This window comes from Oncorhynchus mykiss, chromosome 17, assembly GCF_057628025.1.
Source record: "Oncorhynchus mykiss isolate SJ-2025 chromosome 17, ASM5762802v1, whole genome shotgun sequence".
Taxonomy (NCBI): Eukaryota; Metazoa; Chordata; class Actinopteri; order Salmoniformes; family Salmonidae; genus Oncorhynchus; species Oncorhynchus mykiss.
Genome location: NC_143038.1, coordinates 24,581,976 through 24,602,408, shown reverse-complemented (window position 1 = coordinate 24,602,408; position 20,433 = coordinate 24,581,976). Strand labels below are relative to the sequence as shown.

The 20,433-nt window shown below is 41.9% G+C and overlaps 1 protein-coding gene across 1 annotated transcript in view; it reads right to left on the bottom strand.

Moving 5' to 3' along the window:
* Positions 1-10,252: 10,252 nt before the first annotated feature.
* angpt4 (angiopoietin 4) overlaps positions 10,253-20,433 on the bottom strand; it is a 50,394-nt gene continuing 40,213 nt past the window's right edge. The window contains exons 4-9 of the mRNA XM_021568371.3: positions 18,371-18,603; positions 17,243-17,355; positions 16,985-17,086; positions 16,514-16,680; positions 14,793-14,923; positions 10,253-11,735 (exon numbers count right to left, since the gene is read on the bottom strand). Coding sequence (XP_021424046.1) covers positions 11,575-11,735; positions 14,793-14,923; positions 16,514-16,680; positions 16,985-17,086; positions 17,243-17,355; positions 18,371-18,603 — 907 coding nt within the window. The 3' untranslated portion in view covers positions 10,253-11,574. The remainder of the gene's footprint in view (positions 11,736-14,792; positions 14,924-16,513; positions 16,681-16,984; positions 17,087-17,242; positions 17,356-18,370; positions 18,604-20,433) is intronic.

Sequence of the window (20,433 nt, the reverse complement as noted above, 5' to 3'; positions counted from 1 at the left end):
TTGCAGAAACCCCCACTCCAATAACCTATTTGGAGTAACTGTTATCCCTTGTTTACATATATTTCCATTTTATATGTAGAATGAACAAAGCACATTTTGTATTTACCCAAAGACCATAACCCCAGGGAACTGATATGTTCTCCTATAACCCCATGTTAAATAAAAATAAACCTATTTGAATAACTAGTCAATTCAAGATTACAACTCTTCATCTTTTTCCCCAAGGAAATAATGGAATTTCAAAGTGATTCTACACTTTGAACAGAAACTGGTGTTTCTCAATCATTTTATAATTAAATCCCACCTATTCCAAAAATTTCTAGTGAAGTTGATCAGTCTTCACGGGAAATTCTTAGAGTTCAGGGCATTCGACACCATTATAATGTTTTCACTCTTTTTTCTTTAGAAACATCTTAACCACACTTTCAAAAGCACTTCCATCCTTCTGCATACCCAATTTGAAACCGAACTGAAAAACCCATTGAAAATGTAACCCCTTTTTTCTGGAAAAGAAATGTACATTTCGTTAACATTCACCATGCCACCCTCTAAATCAGCAAGCCAACAGTAACACACATACTAAAATCCCCTCACTTATCCCGAGCATGCGATAAAAGCTCCAGCCATGCACAGAACGCACAATTCCCCCCTGCTCGGCCATCTGTATCCTACCCTTAGAAATTGAATACACCCATACTCTACAATTTGCTTTTCTTCTAACTATTTTTACCACGCTTGTGATTTTTCATATACGTTTATTTTCCGTATTTTGACGCTAATAACAACTTCTCCACGCATTTTATCACCACTGAAACCGCCATTTTAATGCAAAACGACTCCGAGTGGGGCTATTTGTAAATTACATCGGTACCTTACTATAAGTTAGGTAAAACGTGATCTAGTACGTATTTCATCACATAAACTGTACTCTCTATGAACCACTTTTTGATCAATCAGAGACTATACACCGCTTGGTGAAAACTTCATTCGTACTAACCTTAGAACGATCAGTTGTTGTTCTTTTAAAACGGGTGTAAATTCCTGTATTTCTGCATTCTCTACTATCGCATTCCAGTGTCATCTTACACTAATTTTCCCCCACACTAGTTAGCCCTGCTCTACAACTTCTTACACTTCCCCCATCGTAATGTATTTCTGATGATATAATGTTAATTAACATTAAAACGCTGGTAAGTTAAGCTTCTTGTTATGGTTGTATGTGATCGTTCCAATTCATTATTTTATTTATCCTGTTTACCGGGTAATGTTGCCCTACATTGTAGCAAACCGCTCCTTCATATTCAAATCGAATTGGTAGAATTAACGTGCGCTTCTTTCAGCGACTCTATGGCTTTATTAAATTTCGCTATCTCTATATTCCCGGGAGAAACAGTCCATTTGTTTCCATGCCACTATTTATTTTTCCTATACTCTCCCATCGCATTATATACTTTATTTACTATTTTCCAAGGTAGATCTACCCTACTTTCTCAAATAATAATTTATTAGTCACATCACTTAATACCTCCTATTAAAACCTACTCTATAATGTCTACAACTGTATTACTGAATACTACAGAAGCCTTAATGTCTTATTCTAGTACAGCACCTCAAATATCACTGTGTTTTTATCTTTGCTTATACTATTACTTTAACTTTATTCAATGTATTAAATCCTATTTCATATAATTTTCCTTCTAATTCAGCTTATTTATAATGTCTGCACTTTCTTATCTCTTTATTTATCCGCTTGCTATATTCTCTCTTAGCCTATTTTACTGTTTAATTCCTGAGGCTATTTTTAAATTGCAGCCTCCTATTTCGTTTACAGGGCTCGTGATATTTTCAATGTGTTCTAGACTTCTATTTTCATGCAATTCTCACTTTAGCCTAGATTTATTTTAACCAGTATATTTTAGTTTATCTGTATATTTTTAAGTTATTTCTTCCTACTTCGCATCCGTTTTATACTATCCATGCCTTGTTTAATACCTCTTTTTAACACCTATTGTAATTTTTACAATGGTCTTCTAACTCATTATCCAGTCAATGTTTTATGCTTATGTATAACTTATCTTGCCCAATATTTATCGATTTCGTTCCTCTTCCCAGTGAGAGTTAAATGCGCTCTCTTTCTCAAATTACACTTAGTTAACTGTCAGAGAGGCCTGCGCATTCCCAGTTGGTCACAGACACACAGCCTGTTCTTCCTCTTCTTTCTAATCTGCTCATTCATCACAAATAATTATATTACAGCATTCATTCAATCCTTTTGTCTTTACCTAAAAACAAAACAGTTTATTACCTAACTTAATTCACTTCCTCTACATAAGCTGGTATTATCCTATAGGATTTTTCACGCATACCCTTCGTTTTTACCTAAAAACGACCTATAGTTTATCCCCTAGTTTAATACACTTCCTCTACATAAACTGGTATTATCCTATAGGATTTTTACGACATGACGAGACTACTGTCTAATCGGATCAGCTTGTCTTCATATCCTATTCATCCACCCCGTATTGATCTTTATTCTACGTTAGAGCAATATCGTGGTGCGACCTACTGATTTATAAACCCCCGTTTAGCTAGACGGAGCGTTTTATATTCGCAGGATTTCCTTTTTCAGTTGAACGTCGCACAATCAGGCCAGCGTTCTTTCTGTGTTTTAAATATTCACCCGTACAGACCTTCATTTCAAAGCGGTAGCCATGTGTATTTATTTTCTAAATACTCATCCGTACAGACCTTTTCCTTGAAGCGGTAGCCATGAATGTTTATCTATCTACTTATCAATAAAGTAGCCTACCCATTCAGTCCTTCAGCTAAATATTTTGAAGCGGTATCGCAGGATTACTTATCAATAAAGTAACCTACCCATTCAGACCTTCTGGTAAATATTTTTGAAGCGGTATCGCAGGACTTCTATAACTACGTATTTTATTCAAACCTTATAAGCAGATAGCTGTAACCCTGTGCCCAATCCCAGCCCCAACATGCCAGAATAACACACCCTACACCAGCGAAGTTCACAGCCCCCACCTACTTACTCACTAGACATGCATGCACATTCATTATACAATTTCCAAGCTTACACACATGCATGCAAATTCATTGAATTTCAAAAAGTTCTTTCGTTTCTATAGTTTTTAGGAAATTTGAGAGAGAGAGACCTACTTGACGCTCCTCTTGCTGAGGCAGGATCTCTGAAGCGATCTACGCAAACATTTCACTGTTGTCTTACCTTAGCTGGGTGGCCACCCTTGTTTGCCCAGATCGTCCAAAGATCCCGCTGCCAGCCAAGAACGTTATTCAGTCCCTAATTCTCCTGGCAAGCTCGCCAATTATGTAGTGGCAAATCGGTTCAAATATGACACAACCAAGAACTTTGTGAAAATCAATATAGACTTTTAATACAACAGTATCATAAGCCGGAGCGGTCCGCGGAACACACACACTTTTTCAGAGCCCTCGCTCTGAGTTATACACCTACCATATAAGTCCCTCCCATATGCAAATTAAGTTACATCCCAATCCGTGCTTCCTGCTTGTTCAGCCCAATAACGCCCCCATCTGCTTTCCATTAGATCCTAATGGTGACAAGACCCTTGCTTTGACCCTTCACTCAGCTTAATGCGTTCTCCTGTTTGTGTGTTATCTAGGGTCAGCAGACTATGTGTCTCTTCTGTTTTTAGCATGCTCAGCTATACTAAAAATACTATACATTCCCCTTTCCTGTGGCCTGTGTTCATACCCTGTAATTAACTCCATGTGTCCCTTTTGGTGTCTTTCATCTCCTTTAGCTTTAGGGTGCCTAGCTGTTCTGGTCGCCTTCTCTTCATATGGTTGTCTAAGATCAAACAGACTTGTCTCCTGTGATGTGATTGATGTCTGTAATCCATCAATTGGTCCTTTGGCTGAACCCCCCGTCCTTAGATAACCTCTGATCTTTGTATGTCCAGCTGCCCTAGGTATTGCCCTCTCCCATGGCCCCACTCTGGCTTCCTGTCCTATACAATAGACAATGTACCTTACCAGAATGGCAAATGCATCCCTCTTTTATATAGGACAGTATATTTATCCATATATGTACCTAATTTCTCCCACAGTACTCATAAAGTGCATCACCTCAAAAGTTAAGTTGGAATAATTCACTTAGGGGCCAATTCAGACTTTTACACCTTTCCTACACACTCCTTTCATACTCACTTCTCAGTATTTGGTATTCAGACTTACCTAATTCAGTCGCATAACGCGCTCTGCAGATGTGGCTACCTTCCGTGCTCTGAAAACATTTCATTCAACCACTGAAAACCCTCAAACTTACAGGCCAAAATATTTTCTTGTGGACTTTTCAGTCAATAGGTTTTTCAATACATGTATCTTAAGTCATCCCTTTAAAACTACTATATGCAACTTTTTGGGTGACCCGGCCAAGTTAACATAGAAATGTGTTATCTAGATCTGTCATTTTCATTGAAAGCAAGTCTAAGAAGCGGTATATCTATTCTATGTGCCCTATTTCTATGCTTCCCATTCTGAAGTTAATTTCAGTTTTGTACACCATCTGCATACAGCTGAAAATACAATATTTTTGGTTATGGAAGATATATTTCACAGCAGTTTAAATGGTACAATGATTCTCTACACTATATTTGCTCGTCACCGAGCTTAGGACTTTAGGTCTGAACACCTCCCTCTGCAACTGGATCCTGGAATTCCTGATGGGCCGACCTCAGGTGGTGAGGGTAGGCAACATCACCTCCGCCACGCTGACCCTGTCCCACTGGGATGTGTGCTTAGTCCCCTCCTGTATTCCCTGTTCATCCATGACTGTGTGACCACGCACAACTCCAACACCATTATCAAGTTCCCTGACGACACGGCAGTGCTAGGCCTGATCACCGGCGATGATGAGTCAGCCTACAGGGAGGAGGTCAGTGACTTGGCAGTGTGATGCCGGAGCAACAACCTCTCGCTCAATGTCAGCAAGACCAAGGAGCTGATCGTGTACTACAGGAAAAGTGGGTGAGGTGAGCACGTCCCCATCCACATCGATGGGGCGGCAGTGGAGCAGGTAGACAGTTCCTCGGTGTCCAAATCACTAAAGACTTAAAATGGTCCAAACACACACACACACACACACTTCCCCCTCAGGAGGTTGAAAAAGTTTGGCATGGGCCCTCAAATCCTGAAAAGGTTCTACAGCTGTACCATTGAGAACATATTGACTGGCTGCATCACTGCTTGGTATGGCAATAGCACAAGCGGGTTGTGTGGACAGCCCAGTACATCAGTGGGGCCGAGCTAGGACCTCTATATCAGGTGGTGTGAAAAGAAGGCCCTGAAAATTGTCAAACCACCCAAGCCATAGACTTTCTCTGCTTCCGCATGGCAAGAGGTACAGGTGCATCAAGGCTGACACCAACAGGCTCTTGAACAGCTTCGATCCCCAAGCAATACGACTGCTAAATAGCTAACAAAATAGCTATACGGACTATCTGAGTTGACCTTGTACATTTATTGACCTTTCATTTCAATATTTGTCTCTATGCAGACTCACAGTGCCTTACACAACACACACAAACACTCAATCCATCATTTGCTCACTCACACATAATATGCACATACATTTATACTGACTCCACACACCCACTCACATGCAAGCTGCTGCTACTCTGTTTATCTTATATCCTGTTGCCTAGTCCCCTTACCCCTATACATATCTACCTCCATCCCTCCAACATCATGTAACTATGGTATGGATTGGATTTCCTGTATATAGTATGTTTACTTAATTATTTATATTGTGTATTTCATATTCTTATTTATTTTTTTTTCTTCTAGTATTTAATTGTTATTGATTATTGCATTGTTGGGTTTTGAGTTTGCAAGGCATTTCACTGGTCTTGTGCATGTGACAATAAAACTTGAAACTTGTTTTGTCAATAAACTGAAATTAGGCTAAATATTAGAGTTTTTGCAACCAGGAAATGGTGGAGCGATTTCTCCACAGTGCTCCTTTAAATATGGTGTACCTTTTAGTTAGAATTTTGTCGACAGACTCACTAGAATACTGTATATCGAGAGAATGGGTTCAGAATATTAGGGATTAATGAAAGAAAACCATCTAAATATACCATAAAACTTCCATTAATCCCTGAACACAACAGGCCCTTGTTAGAGACATGCTTCTATTTGAGCCAGGTATCTATTTCTTTAATGTACACAGCTTTTGATCATTTGCATAGTTTATTGTTTAATTCCAGCATTCACTTTCAGCATTTTAATCAGTTTCTTCATTTCCTGCACTAATATGTTATCATTTACACACTGTGACACTTTTATTTTGATTCAGACACCTTGACCTTTTCCACATTTTGTTATGTTACAGCCGTATTCTAAAATGTATGAAATTAATTTTACCCCTCCTCAATCTGCACACAATACCCCATAAAAACAAAGCGAAAACAGTTTAAGAAAAGTTTGCAAAAAACAGAAATACCTTATTTTACATAGGTATTCAGACCCTTTGCTATGAGATACGAAATTGAACTCCGGTGCATCCTATTTGCATTGATAACCCTTGAGAAGTTTCTACAACTTGATTGGACTCCACTTGTGATAAATTCAATTGATTGGACATTATTTTGAAAGGCTATATAAGGTCCCACAGTTGACAGTCCATGTCAGAGCAAAAACCAAGCCATGAGGTCGAAGGAATAGTCTGTAGAGCTCCGAGACAGGATTGTATCAAGGCACAGATCTGGAGAAGGGTACCAAAAAATGTATGCAGCATTGAAGGTCCCCAAGAACACAGTGACCTCCACCATTCTTAAATGGAAAAAGTTTGGAACCACCAAGACTCTTCCTAGAGCTGGCCACCCAGCCAAACTGAGCAATCGGGGAAGAAGGGCCTTGGTCAGGGAGGTGACCAAGAACCTGATGGTCACTCTGACAGAACTCCGGAGTTCCTCTGTGGAGATGTGAGAACCTTCCAGAAGGACAACGATCTCTGTAGCACTCCACCAATCAGGCCTTTATGCTAGAGTGGGCAGACGGAAGCAACTCCTCAGTAAAAGGCACATGACAGCAGGCTTGTAGTTTCCCAAAGGCAACTGAAGACTCTCAGAACATGAGAAACAAGATTCTCTAGTCTGATTAAACCAAGATTGAACTCTTTGGCCTGAATGCCAAGCGTCACGTCTGAAGGAAACCTGGCACCATCCCTACGGTGAAGTATTGGGGTGGCAGCATCATGCTGTTGGGATATTTTTCAGCGGAACGGTCTGGGAGACTAAACAGGATTGAGAGAAAGATGAAGAGATCCTTGATGAAAACCTGCTCCAGAGTGCTCAGGACCTCAGACTGGGGTGAAGGTTCATCTTCCAACAGGACAACGACCCTAAACACATATCCAAGACAATGCAGGATTGGCTTCGGGACAAGTCTCTGAATGTCCTTGAGTGGTCCAGCCAAAGCCCGGACTTGAACCCGATTGAACATCTCTGGAGAGACCTTAAAATAGTCATGGTAACCTAATAAACAATTCCTAAATACCCAATGTCACGTCCTGACCTTAGTTCCTTTTTTAATGTCTCTGTTTTAGTTTGGTCAGGGCGCGAGTTGGGGTGGGCATTCTATGTTTTGTATTTCTGGTTTTGGCCTGGTATGGTTCCCAATCAGAGGCAGCTGTCATTCGTTGTCTCTGATTGAGAACCATACTTAGGCAGCCTGTTTTCCCACTATGGGTTGTGGGTAGTTGTTTTCTGTGTCTGTTTTCCATACAGAACTGTTTCGGTTTTCATTTATTTCTCTTGTTCTTTTGTATTCTGTGTTCAGGTTAATAAATATATTATGGACACTTACCACGCTGTGCATTGGTCCGATATTTCATACTCCTCGTCAGAGGAAGAAGAAAATCGTTACACAGCGTCTATTTGAAACAGCCGTTTATTTGATGAAATGTGTGACATTGCCCGGCTATTAAAAGGGATAGGCGACTGATTTGAGACTGAGCGTTTAATTAAAGTTTACAGTATCCATCTCGGTTTCAGCACCAATTGGTATATTTAAAAATATGATGATGTTGTAGATTATTTACTTTTAGGAAAGTATTTACGAATCATAAAAAACAGGTTTGGAGAGCCTTTACGCACAAAATAATTCATTCTTAAAATTGCCACATTCAGTTTTTCCACCTATGGTAATGTTGGAAGATTAGTGTATATTATAGAATTATAATAGGGAGAATAGTGTAGGTTATACCCTTGTCTATTACCTGCACTAACCATGGAACTGTGTGATGACGGCCATGCCTCTGGTTCAAACTGGTCTGCTCGCTGCTCGCTACTCCTGTCACGTTCGTCATAACTAGGAGACCAAGTCGCAGCGTGATTGGAATACATTCTTCTTTTATTTAATGAAGAACACTTAAACAAACTAACAAAACAAACGTAAAGCTATAAACAACTAGTGCTGACATGCAACTACACATAGACAATAACCCACAAAACCAAAATGGAAAATGGCAACCTAAATAGGATCCCCAATCAGACAACGATAAACAGCTGTCTCTGATTGGGAACCAATTCAGGCCACCATAGACCTACATATACCTAGACATACCAAAACCCCATAGAATACAAAAAACCCTAGACAAGACGAAAGCACACATACCACCCTCGTCACACCCATAGCCACCTATCCCTAATAAAGAAAGAAAACAAAAAGAAAACAAAGATAACTAAGGTCAGGGAGTGACAGTACCCCCCCCCCCCCCCCCCAAAGGTGCGGACTCCCGGCCGCAAACCTAAACCTATATGGGAGGGTCTGGGTGGGCATCTAACCTCGGTGGCAGCTCTGATTCTGGATGCCGCCCCCTTTCTTTACCCTGAGTCCGCTCTTGACCCGTGGATCATTGTCGGGGGCTTTGGACTGCGGATCCTCACCGTAGGCCTCGGGTTGGGGACCCTCGCTGCGTGGATCATCGGCAGATGTTCTGGACTGGAGACCGTCGCTGGAGACCCCGGACTGGCGACCGTCGCTTGAGACCCCGGGCTGGGGACCGTCGTTGGAGGTTCCGGACTGTGGCCCGTCGTTGGAGGTTCTGGACTGTGGCCCGTAGTTGGAGGTTCCGGACTGTGTACTGTCGCCGGACGCTCCGGACTGGGTACTGTCGCCGGACTCTCCGGACTGGGTACTGTCGCCGGACGCTCTGGACTGAGTACTGTCGCCGGACGTTCTGGACTGGGTACTGTCGCCGGACGCTCCGGACTGGGTACTGTCGCCGGACGCTCCGGACTGGGTACTGTCGCCGGACGTTCTGGACTGGGTACTGTCGCCAGACGCTCTGGACCGGGTACTGTCGCCGGACGCTCTGGACTGAGTACTGTCGCCGGACGTTCTGGACTGGGTACTGTCGCAGGACGCTCTGTACTGCCGAGGCGCAGGGTGCCGGCACTGGTGGTACTGGGCTGGGGACACGCACCTCAGGGCGAGTGCGAGGAGCAGGAACAGGGCGTACTGGACCCTGGAGGTGCATTGGAGGTCTGATGATTGGTACCGGTACTGGTGGTACTGGGCTGGTGACACACACCTCAGGGTGAGTGCGGGGAGCAGGCACAGGACGTACTGGACTTTTGAGGCGCACTGGAGGTCTGGAGTGTAGAGCTGACACAACCCGTCCTGGCTGGATGTTTATTTTCGCCCTGCAGATGCAGGGCGCTGGCACAGGACGCACTGGGCTGTGCAGACTCACCAGAGACACAGTACGCAGAGCCGGCGCAGGATTTCCTGGTCCAAGGAGGTATACTGGAGACCAGGAGCGCTAAGCCGGCACCCTCCTTCCTGGCTGGATGCCCATTCTAGCCCAGCCAAGTCCACCATAGACCTACATATACCTAGACATACCAAAACCCCATAGAATACAAAAAAACCTAGACAAGACAAAACACACATACCACCCTCGTCACACCCTGACCTAACCAAAATAATAAAGAAAACAAAGATAACCAAGGTCAGGGCGTGACAGCTCCATAACGATTTAATTAGACTACTATGTCTTTTAGCTCGTATCAATAGCTCAAGTTGTAATTTACAGTGCATGGAGAACGGTGTTATTTCTATCTGAAAATATGGTAGATGCTTTTCCCACTTGGAACTGGTAGGGTCGCTAAACTTTATTAATGGTTTCCTCACGCATAAATGTGGTTGAATTATTAGGGAATTAAGTCAAGGCCAGAATACAGAGTATCTGTAGACACACCTCCGCCACACCTTCATTTATTTCATCTCCACCCCAAACTAATAGTTGGTGAATAGCATTCTATACTCATGCATAAATTCAAGGTCAGAATGCGCATATAGAGAAAAGTACATATAAAAGGAATGTAGAGATATCCTTAATAGAAAAAACAAGCTTAGAGAAATATTAACAGATTCACACGAAATGGCAGAGCAATGAACCCAAAATTTAAACATACAATCCAGTTATGCAAAACAATTATGTCAAAGTTTAGCTCACATTTACAGTACGTAAATACAATTTTGCAAAAAAAAAGTAGGAACGTTGAAATATTTCATAAGCAGGCCTCACAGGCCTGTCCATATCACATCTTGTCAATCATAAAATATTCTGGCACATTCTGGCCAAAATGTCTTCCATTTCTTTGTCTTGGTGTCTTTATCTGTGGTTAATTTAAAATAGTCCTCTTGGCTCATGGATATGCGACATTCCTATATATTAATTTGATGTTGTCTTGATGATGACAGCTTCAGAATGTTCTGGAATAAACACTGAGGGTGTGAGGGAGCTGTGTAGATGTGTATTTTTGACATCACTAGCACATTGTGGTAAAGCAAGACATCAGAGGACTGAGAATCTGGCACCTTATAGTATATATTAAAAAGAGCTGAGGCCAGATCTACACTGCATAAAGGTGCCAAGTGACGAAGACTATCAGTCTGGTCTCTTCTGCTGACTCCCAACGTTTTCGCATGTACTAAATGACACCCAGTCATCCAGTGACTGATTGATTGTTTGCTATTAAAAACTTAAATTTACACCTGCCTTTGACCTGGAGACAATGAGGCAAAGAAATGTATGTCCCTTTCCCATTCATAGCCCTTCCCCTCTCCAAATGACTGTCCCTTTCCCATTCACAGCCTTTCCCCTCTCCAAATGACTGTCCCTTTCCCATTCACAGCCCTTCCCCTCTCCAAATGACTGTCCCTTTCCCATTCACAGCCCTTCCCCTCTCCAAATGACTGTCCCTTTCCCATTCACAGCCATTCCCCTCTCCAAATGACTGTCCGGACTGTCCCTTTCTCATTCACAGCCCTTCCCCTCTCCAAATGACTGTCCCTTTCCCATTCACAGCCCTTCCCCTCTCCAAATGACTGTCCCTTTCCCATTCACAGCCCTTCCCCTCTCCAAATGACTGTCCCTTTCCCATTCACAGCCCTTCCCCTCTCCAAATGACTGTCCCTTTCCCATTCACAGCCCTTCCCCTCTCCAAATGACTGTCCCTTTCCCATTCACAGCCCTTCCCCTCTCCAAATGACTGTCCGGTCTTAGAAGTCGGATGGTCGGATCATCATGGCTGTCGAACTAAGTGAATAACTCGGTCCCCGAAAGTGATGCCACTTTATGCCGTTCAGCTTGCGGATGTTGTGGCCCACGGTGTAGTAAATGCCGTTGAGGTTGGACAAGCCACAAGCGTCAAACCACCAACCTAAAGAACAGAAAGAGTGGTTGGGTTATAGCAGGATGGACTCCGGGAGATATGTCTTTGTGTTAGCAAAATGGTTACAGCAATTAAAGTGGAACCGACACTTGTGAACAGCTTGCCACACAGTCCTTAAGCCTCAATTAATCATTCCCCCCACCTTTTCCAACCAAGTTCTTTCTCTCTCACCAAATGTGGTGTTTTGACTCATGGTAGTGGTGTGCTAACCTGCTGTGCATAAGGTTCTTATTCCATTTCAAAGCAAACATGGGTCCTGCTATGAGAACCACACTCGCGCCTCAGAGAGATACTGCAAATTCATCTCTGATTAATCTAATATCACCCCTCTGCTGTTTGCTTTGGATGGCATGTGTCAAGAGGTTGTACCCATAAGTGGTTTGATTACGGATGACTATAGTTTCAAACATTTTGAAAGGGGTTCCAGCTGTGCTGGAGCAATTAACTTAAACAACTTTCAGAATCAATCAAAGTTTTAGTATTAAAAAGCTATTTATCTTGGAGTTTGTGTGACTGAGGGAATGGTTTGAGGTCGGGATGTGTTTTACACAGCACTTAGGAGATAGGAGCTGGAATGCTTGTATCTGGTGAAGATCCCAGAAATTGCGTTTATGCCTTGTCTTGTTGTCTTTAGCTCTGGGCCTAGAGTCAAGACCCACTGGGCAAAAACTGATTTTTATTAACGTTGTTTCCATGTCATTTAAACCAAAAAATATATATGGGATGACGTTGAATCAACATGGAAAACTGATTGTATTTGCAATAATTCATCAACGTAAGAGAACTTATGATTTTTTTTCACCCAACTTTTATTAACCTAAATCCAATGACAGGGTGAACTTTTTGGTTGATTTCACATTGAATTGAAATTAGTTGACAACTCAACCCAAAGTAAATTAAAACTAGAAGTTGAAATGACGTCTGTGTCCAGTGAGGAGTCAAGAAGAGAGTAAGCAATTCAGATTGAAACTGCTGTATGGAGTACAATGAGTTTATCAGGGTGTTACACAAAAAGCACAGGAATCTCAGAGTAAAATAAAATGATCGAGAGTACTATAGTACCACAAACAAACTAATAATTATATACAAACATGTAGACCTGAAAAACATATATTTTTTTAGTATGTAGGTATTTACAGTGGGTCCGAAATCATTGACAGCCTTGATAAAGATGACACCCTTGATAAAGATGAGCAAGAATTACTGTATAAAATAAATAATTCAAATACTGAGCTACTGTAACGGTTTTCTAGGTGTGAAGGAGAGTCGGACCAAAATGCGGCGTGTCTATTGCAATCCATGTTTAATGAAGTAACACACTAAACACAAACACTACCAAAACAATAAACTTAACGAAAACCGAAACAGCCTATACTTGTGTAACCTAACACAGAACAATGACATCAGGACACTAAGGACAATCACCCACGACAAACTCAAAGAATATGGCTGCCTAAATATGGTTCCCAATCAGAGACAACGATAAACACCTGCCTCTGATTGAGAACCACTTCAGACAGCCATAGACTTAGCTAGAACACCCCACTAGCTACAATCCCCATACATACACACCACATACAAAAACCCATGCCACACCCTGGCCTGACCAAATAAATAAAGATAAACACAAAATACTTTGACCAGGGTGTGACAGCTACAGTATATTGTACGCTCAATAAAATTGGGAAATATATTACTTTATACTAACTAATACAATTGCTCAGAAAAATAGATTTTGTTTAAGTAAAAAAAAAAACATATATACAAAACATTTAGGGGTTAAAACGAACATCCCTGTTTTCTATAATAACTTTCAATAACTAACCTGCCGAGGATAACGGCACCTATCCTTTTTCAAAACATTTTATGAGATTGAAGGACATATTGGGCCAAAAGAGCTCGGTTTTCATGCCATCTTACAGTAGCACCGGTTCCAATCCAAGTGCCAGTGCCGTTTAGCAAACTCCAGCCATTTACATTTGTTGAATCACATGAAAATAAAGCTCTTTGGCCATGCACACAAGTGGTCGGTTTTGGCGTCGAAAAGAGGAATCGTATGCAGAAAAGAACCACATACCTACTGTAAAATATGGTGGTGGATTTGTGATGTTATGGGGCTATTTTGCTTCCACTGATCCTTGGGCCCTTGTTAAGGTCAACAGCATCATGAACTTTAAAAAACCTGGTTGTCTCGGCCAGGAGGCTGAAACTTGGCCACAAGTGGATCTATCAGCAAAACAATAACTCCAAGCACATATCAAAATCCACAAAGAAATGGTTAATTGACCCCCAAAAAATCTACATTTTGCAATGACCATCTATGTCTCCGGACTTGAACGCCATTGAAAACCTGTGGTTTGAATTGAAGAGGTACAGACAAAGAAATATCAAGGTTCTGGAATGATTCTGTATGGAGGCATAGTCTAATATCACTCCAAACGTGTTCTCCAATATCATAAAACATTTTAGAAATAGGCTCACTGCCATTAGCTGGTGAGGTATTGAAAATAGGGGTGTTGATCATTTTGCCCCCTACCCTTCTGAGAAAAATAAATATTTCTTGGTAAACAAAATCTATTTTTATGAGCAATTGGATTAGTATAAAATGATATAATTTTTATGTTTTGGAAATACAATATAGCTCAGTATTTGAATTATTTATTATACACTGTCATTTTTGCTAATCTTTATGAAGGGTGTCAATAATTTCAGAGCCAAGTACTTAACAATTAAAACAACTGATGAACTTTACTTGAGCTTTACTTTAGCAAGGTCAACAGAATACATGTCACAACACGTCATAAAAAACTGCTGGCATGTTATGACATGTTGACACCCACGTAAATTGATGAAAACAAAAACATTATATATTTATGTCACGACATGAAAGGCATTAGCTATGTTATTCATTTACCAGAGTGAGAAGTCATATTGGCAGCATGCCTCAAGTCAGCTAGCTGTAAGAAAGGGGTTACTGCTTGTATGTCACTTTCACATAACATAATGCCCTAAATTCCCTCGTGGAGGACAAGTTTTAACCCTCACCCCCAGTCAGCATGAGGGCACACTTGCACAGGCAGTTGTCGTTATCGGCGTCGCGGGTGCTGAAGCTGGTGCCATGCGATACCAGGCTGCTCTGCTCTCCTGCTGTTCCACTGTAGCCCCACAGGAACAGCCTGCAGATGGGAAAGTCAGCTTGACTGGGACTGATGGATTTCTGATGCCAAAATCACATTTTGAATTCATTCCATACAAAAAAAATAGCTATGAGATAATACTGTGAGGAAAGTTGAAGCAAAAAGCGAACGCTGTAGACTTTTTTTCAAAGTAATTTTACATGGCTTTCAGATATACAATAAGAACTGTATTATTTTCCTTGTAATGGAAAGGCGATATATGATTAATAACAACATTGATATTTATTCCTATATCATTGGATCCAGGATTATTCATGTGCAATGAGTTTTGTTGTGGTGACAAAGACATAGTAAACTTGAACTGTGTACATATTTGCATAGTTCTTGCCAGAAATCCTGTTACCGTTCCCCATTTCTATACTGTCAGCCTAGCTCTGGCTTATATGCTTTATTTGTTGTGGTCCTTTGAGTCAGATAAAGAAATGAACACATCGACATTGTGAGTCAGTGTTACTCGTGGTTCAGGCATTTGTCACCACACACCTCATCACAAACTCCTGACCTTGAACAAAGTGAAGCAGACAAACTTCAAGGCCTTTGCTTGCCACTTCCCACCCACTTCGCCTGTCAGCCAGCCAGATCAAGTCCCTACGATCCGTCTCGTACGACCATAGCTTTAGGAAGTCGTTTGGGAGTGGGAGGTCATGCCATTTTTTTTCCCGGGGATGCAGGAAAAAAGAATACCTGCACTGAAGAAGTCTAAATCTGAAGAAGTCTATATTGGTCTGCTAAAATACAGGACTACTAAAGGCATAGTGCACTACTTTTGTAAAAACATTTCAACCAAATGTATTTGAGTGTTTACTTGCGGAATATAAAAACCATAGCATTGCAAGCCCCACGTTGGGCACTACCATTGGGGCTCCTGAGTGGCGCAGCAGTCTAAGGCACTGCATCTCAGTGCTTGAGGTGTCACTACAGACACCCTGGTTCAATTCCAGGCTGTATCACAACCGGCCGTGATTGGGAGTCCCATAGGGCGGCACACAATTGGCCTAGTGTCGTCCGGGTTTGGCCAGTGTAGGCTGTCATTGTAAATAAGAATTTGTCCTTAACTGACTTGCCTAGTTAAAGTCACAATCGTTATAATGATTGGAACAAGGCAAGTGCGTAGAGCTCCACATATTAAAATGAACCGAAACTCACCAAACAATACAAACAAGTACAAACGAAACGTGAAGCTACTGGTGTGCACACAGGCAACTAACTGTAGACAAGATCCCACAAACCCAATGGGGAAAATGGCTATCTAAATATGATCCCCAATCAGAGACAACAATAAACAGCTACCTCTGAACCATATCAGGCCACCATAGAAATACAATTAACCTAGATGACCCACCCTGGTCACTATCACGCCCCAACCAACATAGAAAATAAACAGCTTTCCATGGTCAGGGCGTGACATAAATATTGTTTTTAATTCTGATTTTTCAGCGGGTGCTGCAGCACCCTTACTTCCCAAGGCTATGTGGGAAGTAGAAATTGTGTTCAGCCATGAAAAATCTGTTTAGAAAGAGCTACGTTTTCCATATGGACATGGTGAAGTCATGAGGTAGAGTACTGTACCTGTATTGTTGTTTCTCACTGGCCAGTTGGAACTTGTCGTAGTGGGAGTAGGGTGTGTTCCCCTCCCAGTCTCTCAGCTCCACTCTCAGGGCATACTGGGTCTGACTGGTCATTTGAAACGCCAGCTCATTCCCAAGCCAGTGCTCTCCCGCAGGGTCCCCAAAACCCTAGAGACAAACATCGGATGATCACACCATTACACAAGGGCACCTTACATCTATATTTTAAGTTCAAGTAGTCCATGTTTGATGCTTTGTCAGCTCTTGGCATCTGAACTGGTCTGCCAATGGATGAATAGGTGTCCAAGCGGCCCAATGGATGAATGGGAAAACATTTTACACAGGGCTTTATTGGGACAACAACATTATTCTCAGCACCTGCACAACAAATCTAACACAGGTAGGTACAGTACAGTAACATCCCTAACGTCAGCTGTGAATTCCAAAGTTGGAGGTTGTCAGGAGTACCCACCATTTTGTATTCCTTCCATGTTCTCTGGAAGTCCACACTGCCGTTGACCCTGCGCTGGACCAATGTCCAGCCTCCACCACTAGTCTCCATGTCACAAAACACCTGGTGAAACAATAACTCAAATCTAGTCATTGCACTTAGCAACGACAGAGGCACCACTCAAAAAACGTTGATCTATCAGCCGCACTTGGAGAAAGTTGACAAGAGAAAGTTGACACAAGTTGGCTTGTGAGGATGATGACAGTGTTATTTATTCACCTGGGTGGGTTCTGTCATGTTACTGATGTATATGTAGTAGACTCCACTGATGTTGTGTCCTGCTTTATAGGCTTCTGCACAATCACAAAACCTCTGGTCTCTCAGCAATATCCCTGCACACACACACAAACACACACACACACACACACACACACACACATTTTGAAACAAAGCCAAAAATAAGTGTTTTGTTTAAAATCTACAAAGGGTAGACAACAATCTGATGACGATAATTGAAAGCAGTCTCATTTGAGTTGGGAACGTCTCCGGAAACAGATGCTGACATGTCCTACTCAGGCAAGATGTTGATTGGGAAGTTCAAATGAGAGTTATCAAAGTGAATCCAAGACTTGACGGCCAAAAACATCATCAAGTCAGCTCCCAACAATCTCTCTCTCTCCTTCTCTCGCTCTCTGTGTCATTAACGACTGGATGTCATTAAGACCGCACAGCACATATGATATCCGCACCCATTTTCCAGAATGTTAGTGTTATCTGAATTTATGAATGTGCAATGGTCCCCAAACGTGTACACATTGTGGCCCACCCAAAGTCTTTACATTTTCATGTTGACCCATCAAAGAAACAAGCCACGTCTTTAGCTCCAACCCAGCCTTAAGCTGTGACTCTAGAGAGGAACTGGCTCGGATCCATCAGTGGATTCTATTTCCCCAGAAGGGACCTAGGTGTTGATGTCTGATAACGTTTGATCTTTTCATTGCCGTGAAAGTGTGCACTCATGGTGGTTTACAGCATGTCTATCGACTGTCTGTCTGCAGACAGCTGTCACAATGACATTATGAACATTCTATCTCTCTGGAGTTAAACACTGGAGTGTACTGGATTTGATTTGACACTTCAATAGAGCGCCGGAGTCTGGTTGAGTTATGACACTCGACTCCCGGACCACCTCTGCAATGTGGTTTGAGCCTTGGTTCGGTCGCTGTCTGTGGCCTTCCTTCCCGTCATTCCTGCTTTATTGTCTGTTCCCCTAACTTCATTCTGTCCTGTCGAAAAACCAATCAAAACAACAAAAGGTTGTTCGACTCTGATCTCTTCAGCCGAGTGTGGACTTATCAGAAAGCAAACTGCATTTGACAAAACCTGAGCTTCTGAAGGTGTTCCTACCTGTACCGGTAGACACCATGTTGATGAGCGTGTGGACCGACTCCATGAGCTGCTGATGCTGCCTTTGCAGGGCTGAGTTGTTGGTGCTGGCCACCCTCAGCTGCCTCTCTAGAGCCTCGATGGCTGTCGTCTGGGTCCTCACCAGTCCTTGTAGCCTATTCTTCTCCTCCCTCATGTCCTCCAGCTCGTCCCGCTGCTGTGACTCCAACACCTGCACCTTGTTCTCCAAATGACTGAGAAGATAGGCGACAAGTATATTTCGTAGTATTTTGATTACCAAGCCTTCTTTTGTCGCTTGTTCTCTAAATTACTCAGCAAAAGGGGCCGGGGGTTTATTTGGATAGTCCATCTGTAGATGCTCTACAAACTATCAGCAACATGTCAACTGCATGTCTGTTGACTTTCAATTATATACTATGTGCTTTGATAAAGCATTCTACCTCCCTACTGTACCTGCCCTACGTCGATTGATCATTAATCTACAGTTTTGGTGTAAACTTGAACCCTTGCTTTACAAGAATAACCACAATGATAGAAGGACAAATAAGTATTTGAACAGGCCCCGTTGTCTCTTGACAACCAAGCTAACTAATTCACTTTCACTGCTTCCATGTGTAAGTAACTCCAAAAAAACACTAACCGTCGAGTAGATAAACCTATGCTCTAGGGTCGTAGCTGAAAATAGATGTGGACTCTGGTTGACTAAACACTGAAACAAGCCAAATGTATGTAACTTGATGAGAGGATAGCAAAGTGAACATAGCACTAGATGAACAACACTGCAACTGAATGTTTGGCCAAAGCACACATCTGGTGATTCTAAATGTGGCTCAAAGAGTGGATGAAACAGGCAGGTAAGTGTCAGTGGTGTTGTACAGATGTAACCTGCTTCAATTACATCTTTCACAACTGCTGTTGGAGTGAAACAAGGCTGACCTTGAATTGGGCTTCTAAAACAATGTATTTACATGGGCAGGTTGTTACGCCCTGAGCTGTTTCACCTGTCTTTGTGCTTGTTTCCACCCCCCTCCAGGTGTTGCCCATCTTCCCCATAATTCCCTGTGTATTTATACCTGGGTTCTCTGTTTGTCTGTTGCCAGTTTGTTTTGTTCGTAGAACCTACCAGCATTTTGTTCCCCTGTTCTTTGCTCCTGTTTTCTAGTTTCCCGTTTCTGACCATTCTGCCTGACCTGACCTGTCGTTTGCCTGCCCCTGTTTAAAGAATAAACTTTTGTTTCTTCAGCACTGTCTGCACCTGGGTCATACCTTAAAACATGATACAGGCATAATGTAACTAACTATCTGCATAGCTCAGTAAACCTGTTGACATTCATACATAGACATCACATTGACGTTACACATTCTGTATATGAAAATATCTCAAACAAGGGTGAGATCCTAGCAGGGTAATTATGAGTTTGGTTGAAACTGCACACAGATATTATTGTTGTAATCCCTACATGTAACAATTTGTACATTCACTGTAATTGCACCTGAACAATGTAAAAACTATGTAAATACCAAAAACCATGTAAATAATAGTTATAGCAAGACTAAGTGACTTGGGCATTCAAAACCCTTACATTGGCACAGTGAGATCTGAGTTGAGGCTTAAACCCATTGTATCATTATCCTATACCGCATACCGTATGAGTGATTTCATAGCTTTACAGTAGTGGATGTCAGAGCCAAACTAAATTTGCGGTCAACATGCTGACCATTGCAAAGCAACATAAACTGTGAAAATGATGATTATTTCTAATGGAAATTTATGAGCTGTGAATTATTTTTATGTTGCTGTGGCCTGCTGCTGTTGATTATGGGCACCAGTTCAGTTGTAATGGTGATCAGAAGCTGAGAAAGGATCCCCTTATAGAGTAAATTTCCGTATGATGTAGTGGCCCATTATATTTGTCTACGGTACCCCATATGGCCTGATGTGTAACCAAAACAGAGTGCAAAACAAGATTCAGCTGTGAGCCCCATGTTCTCATAGACAAATTACATCAGTCTATCTGTTACATCTAGAACTTTTATGGGAAATCTGTCACATTTCTCAATGA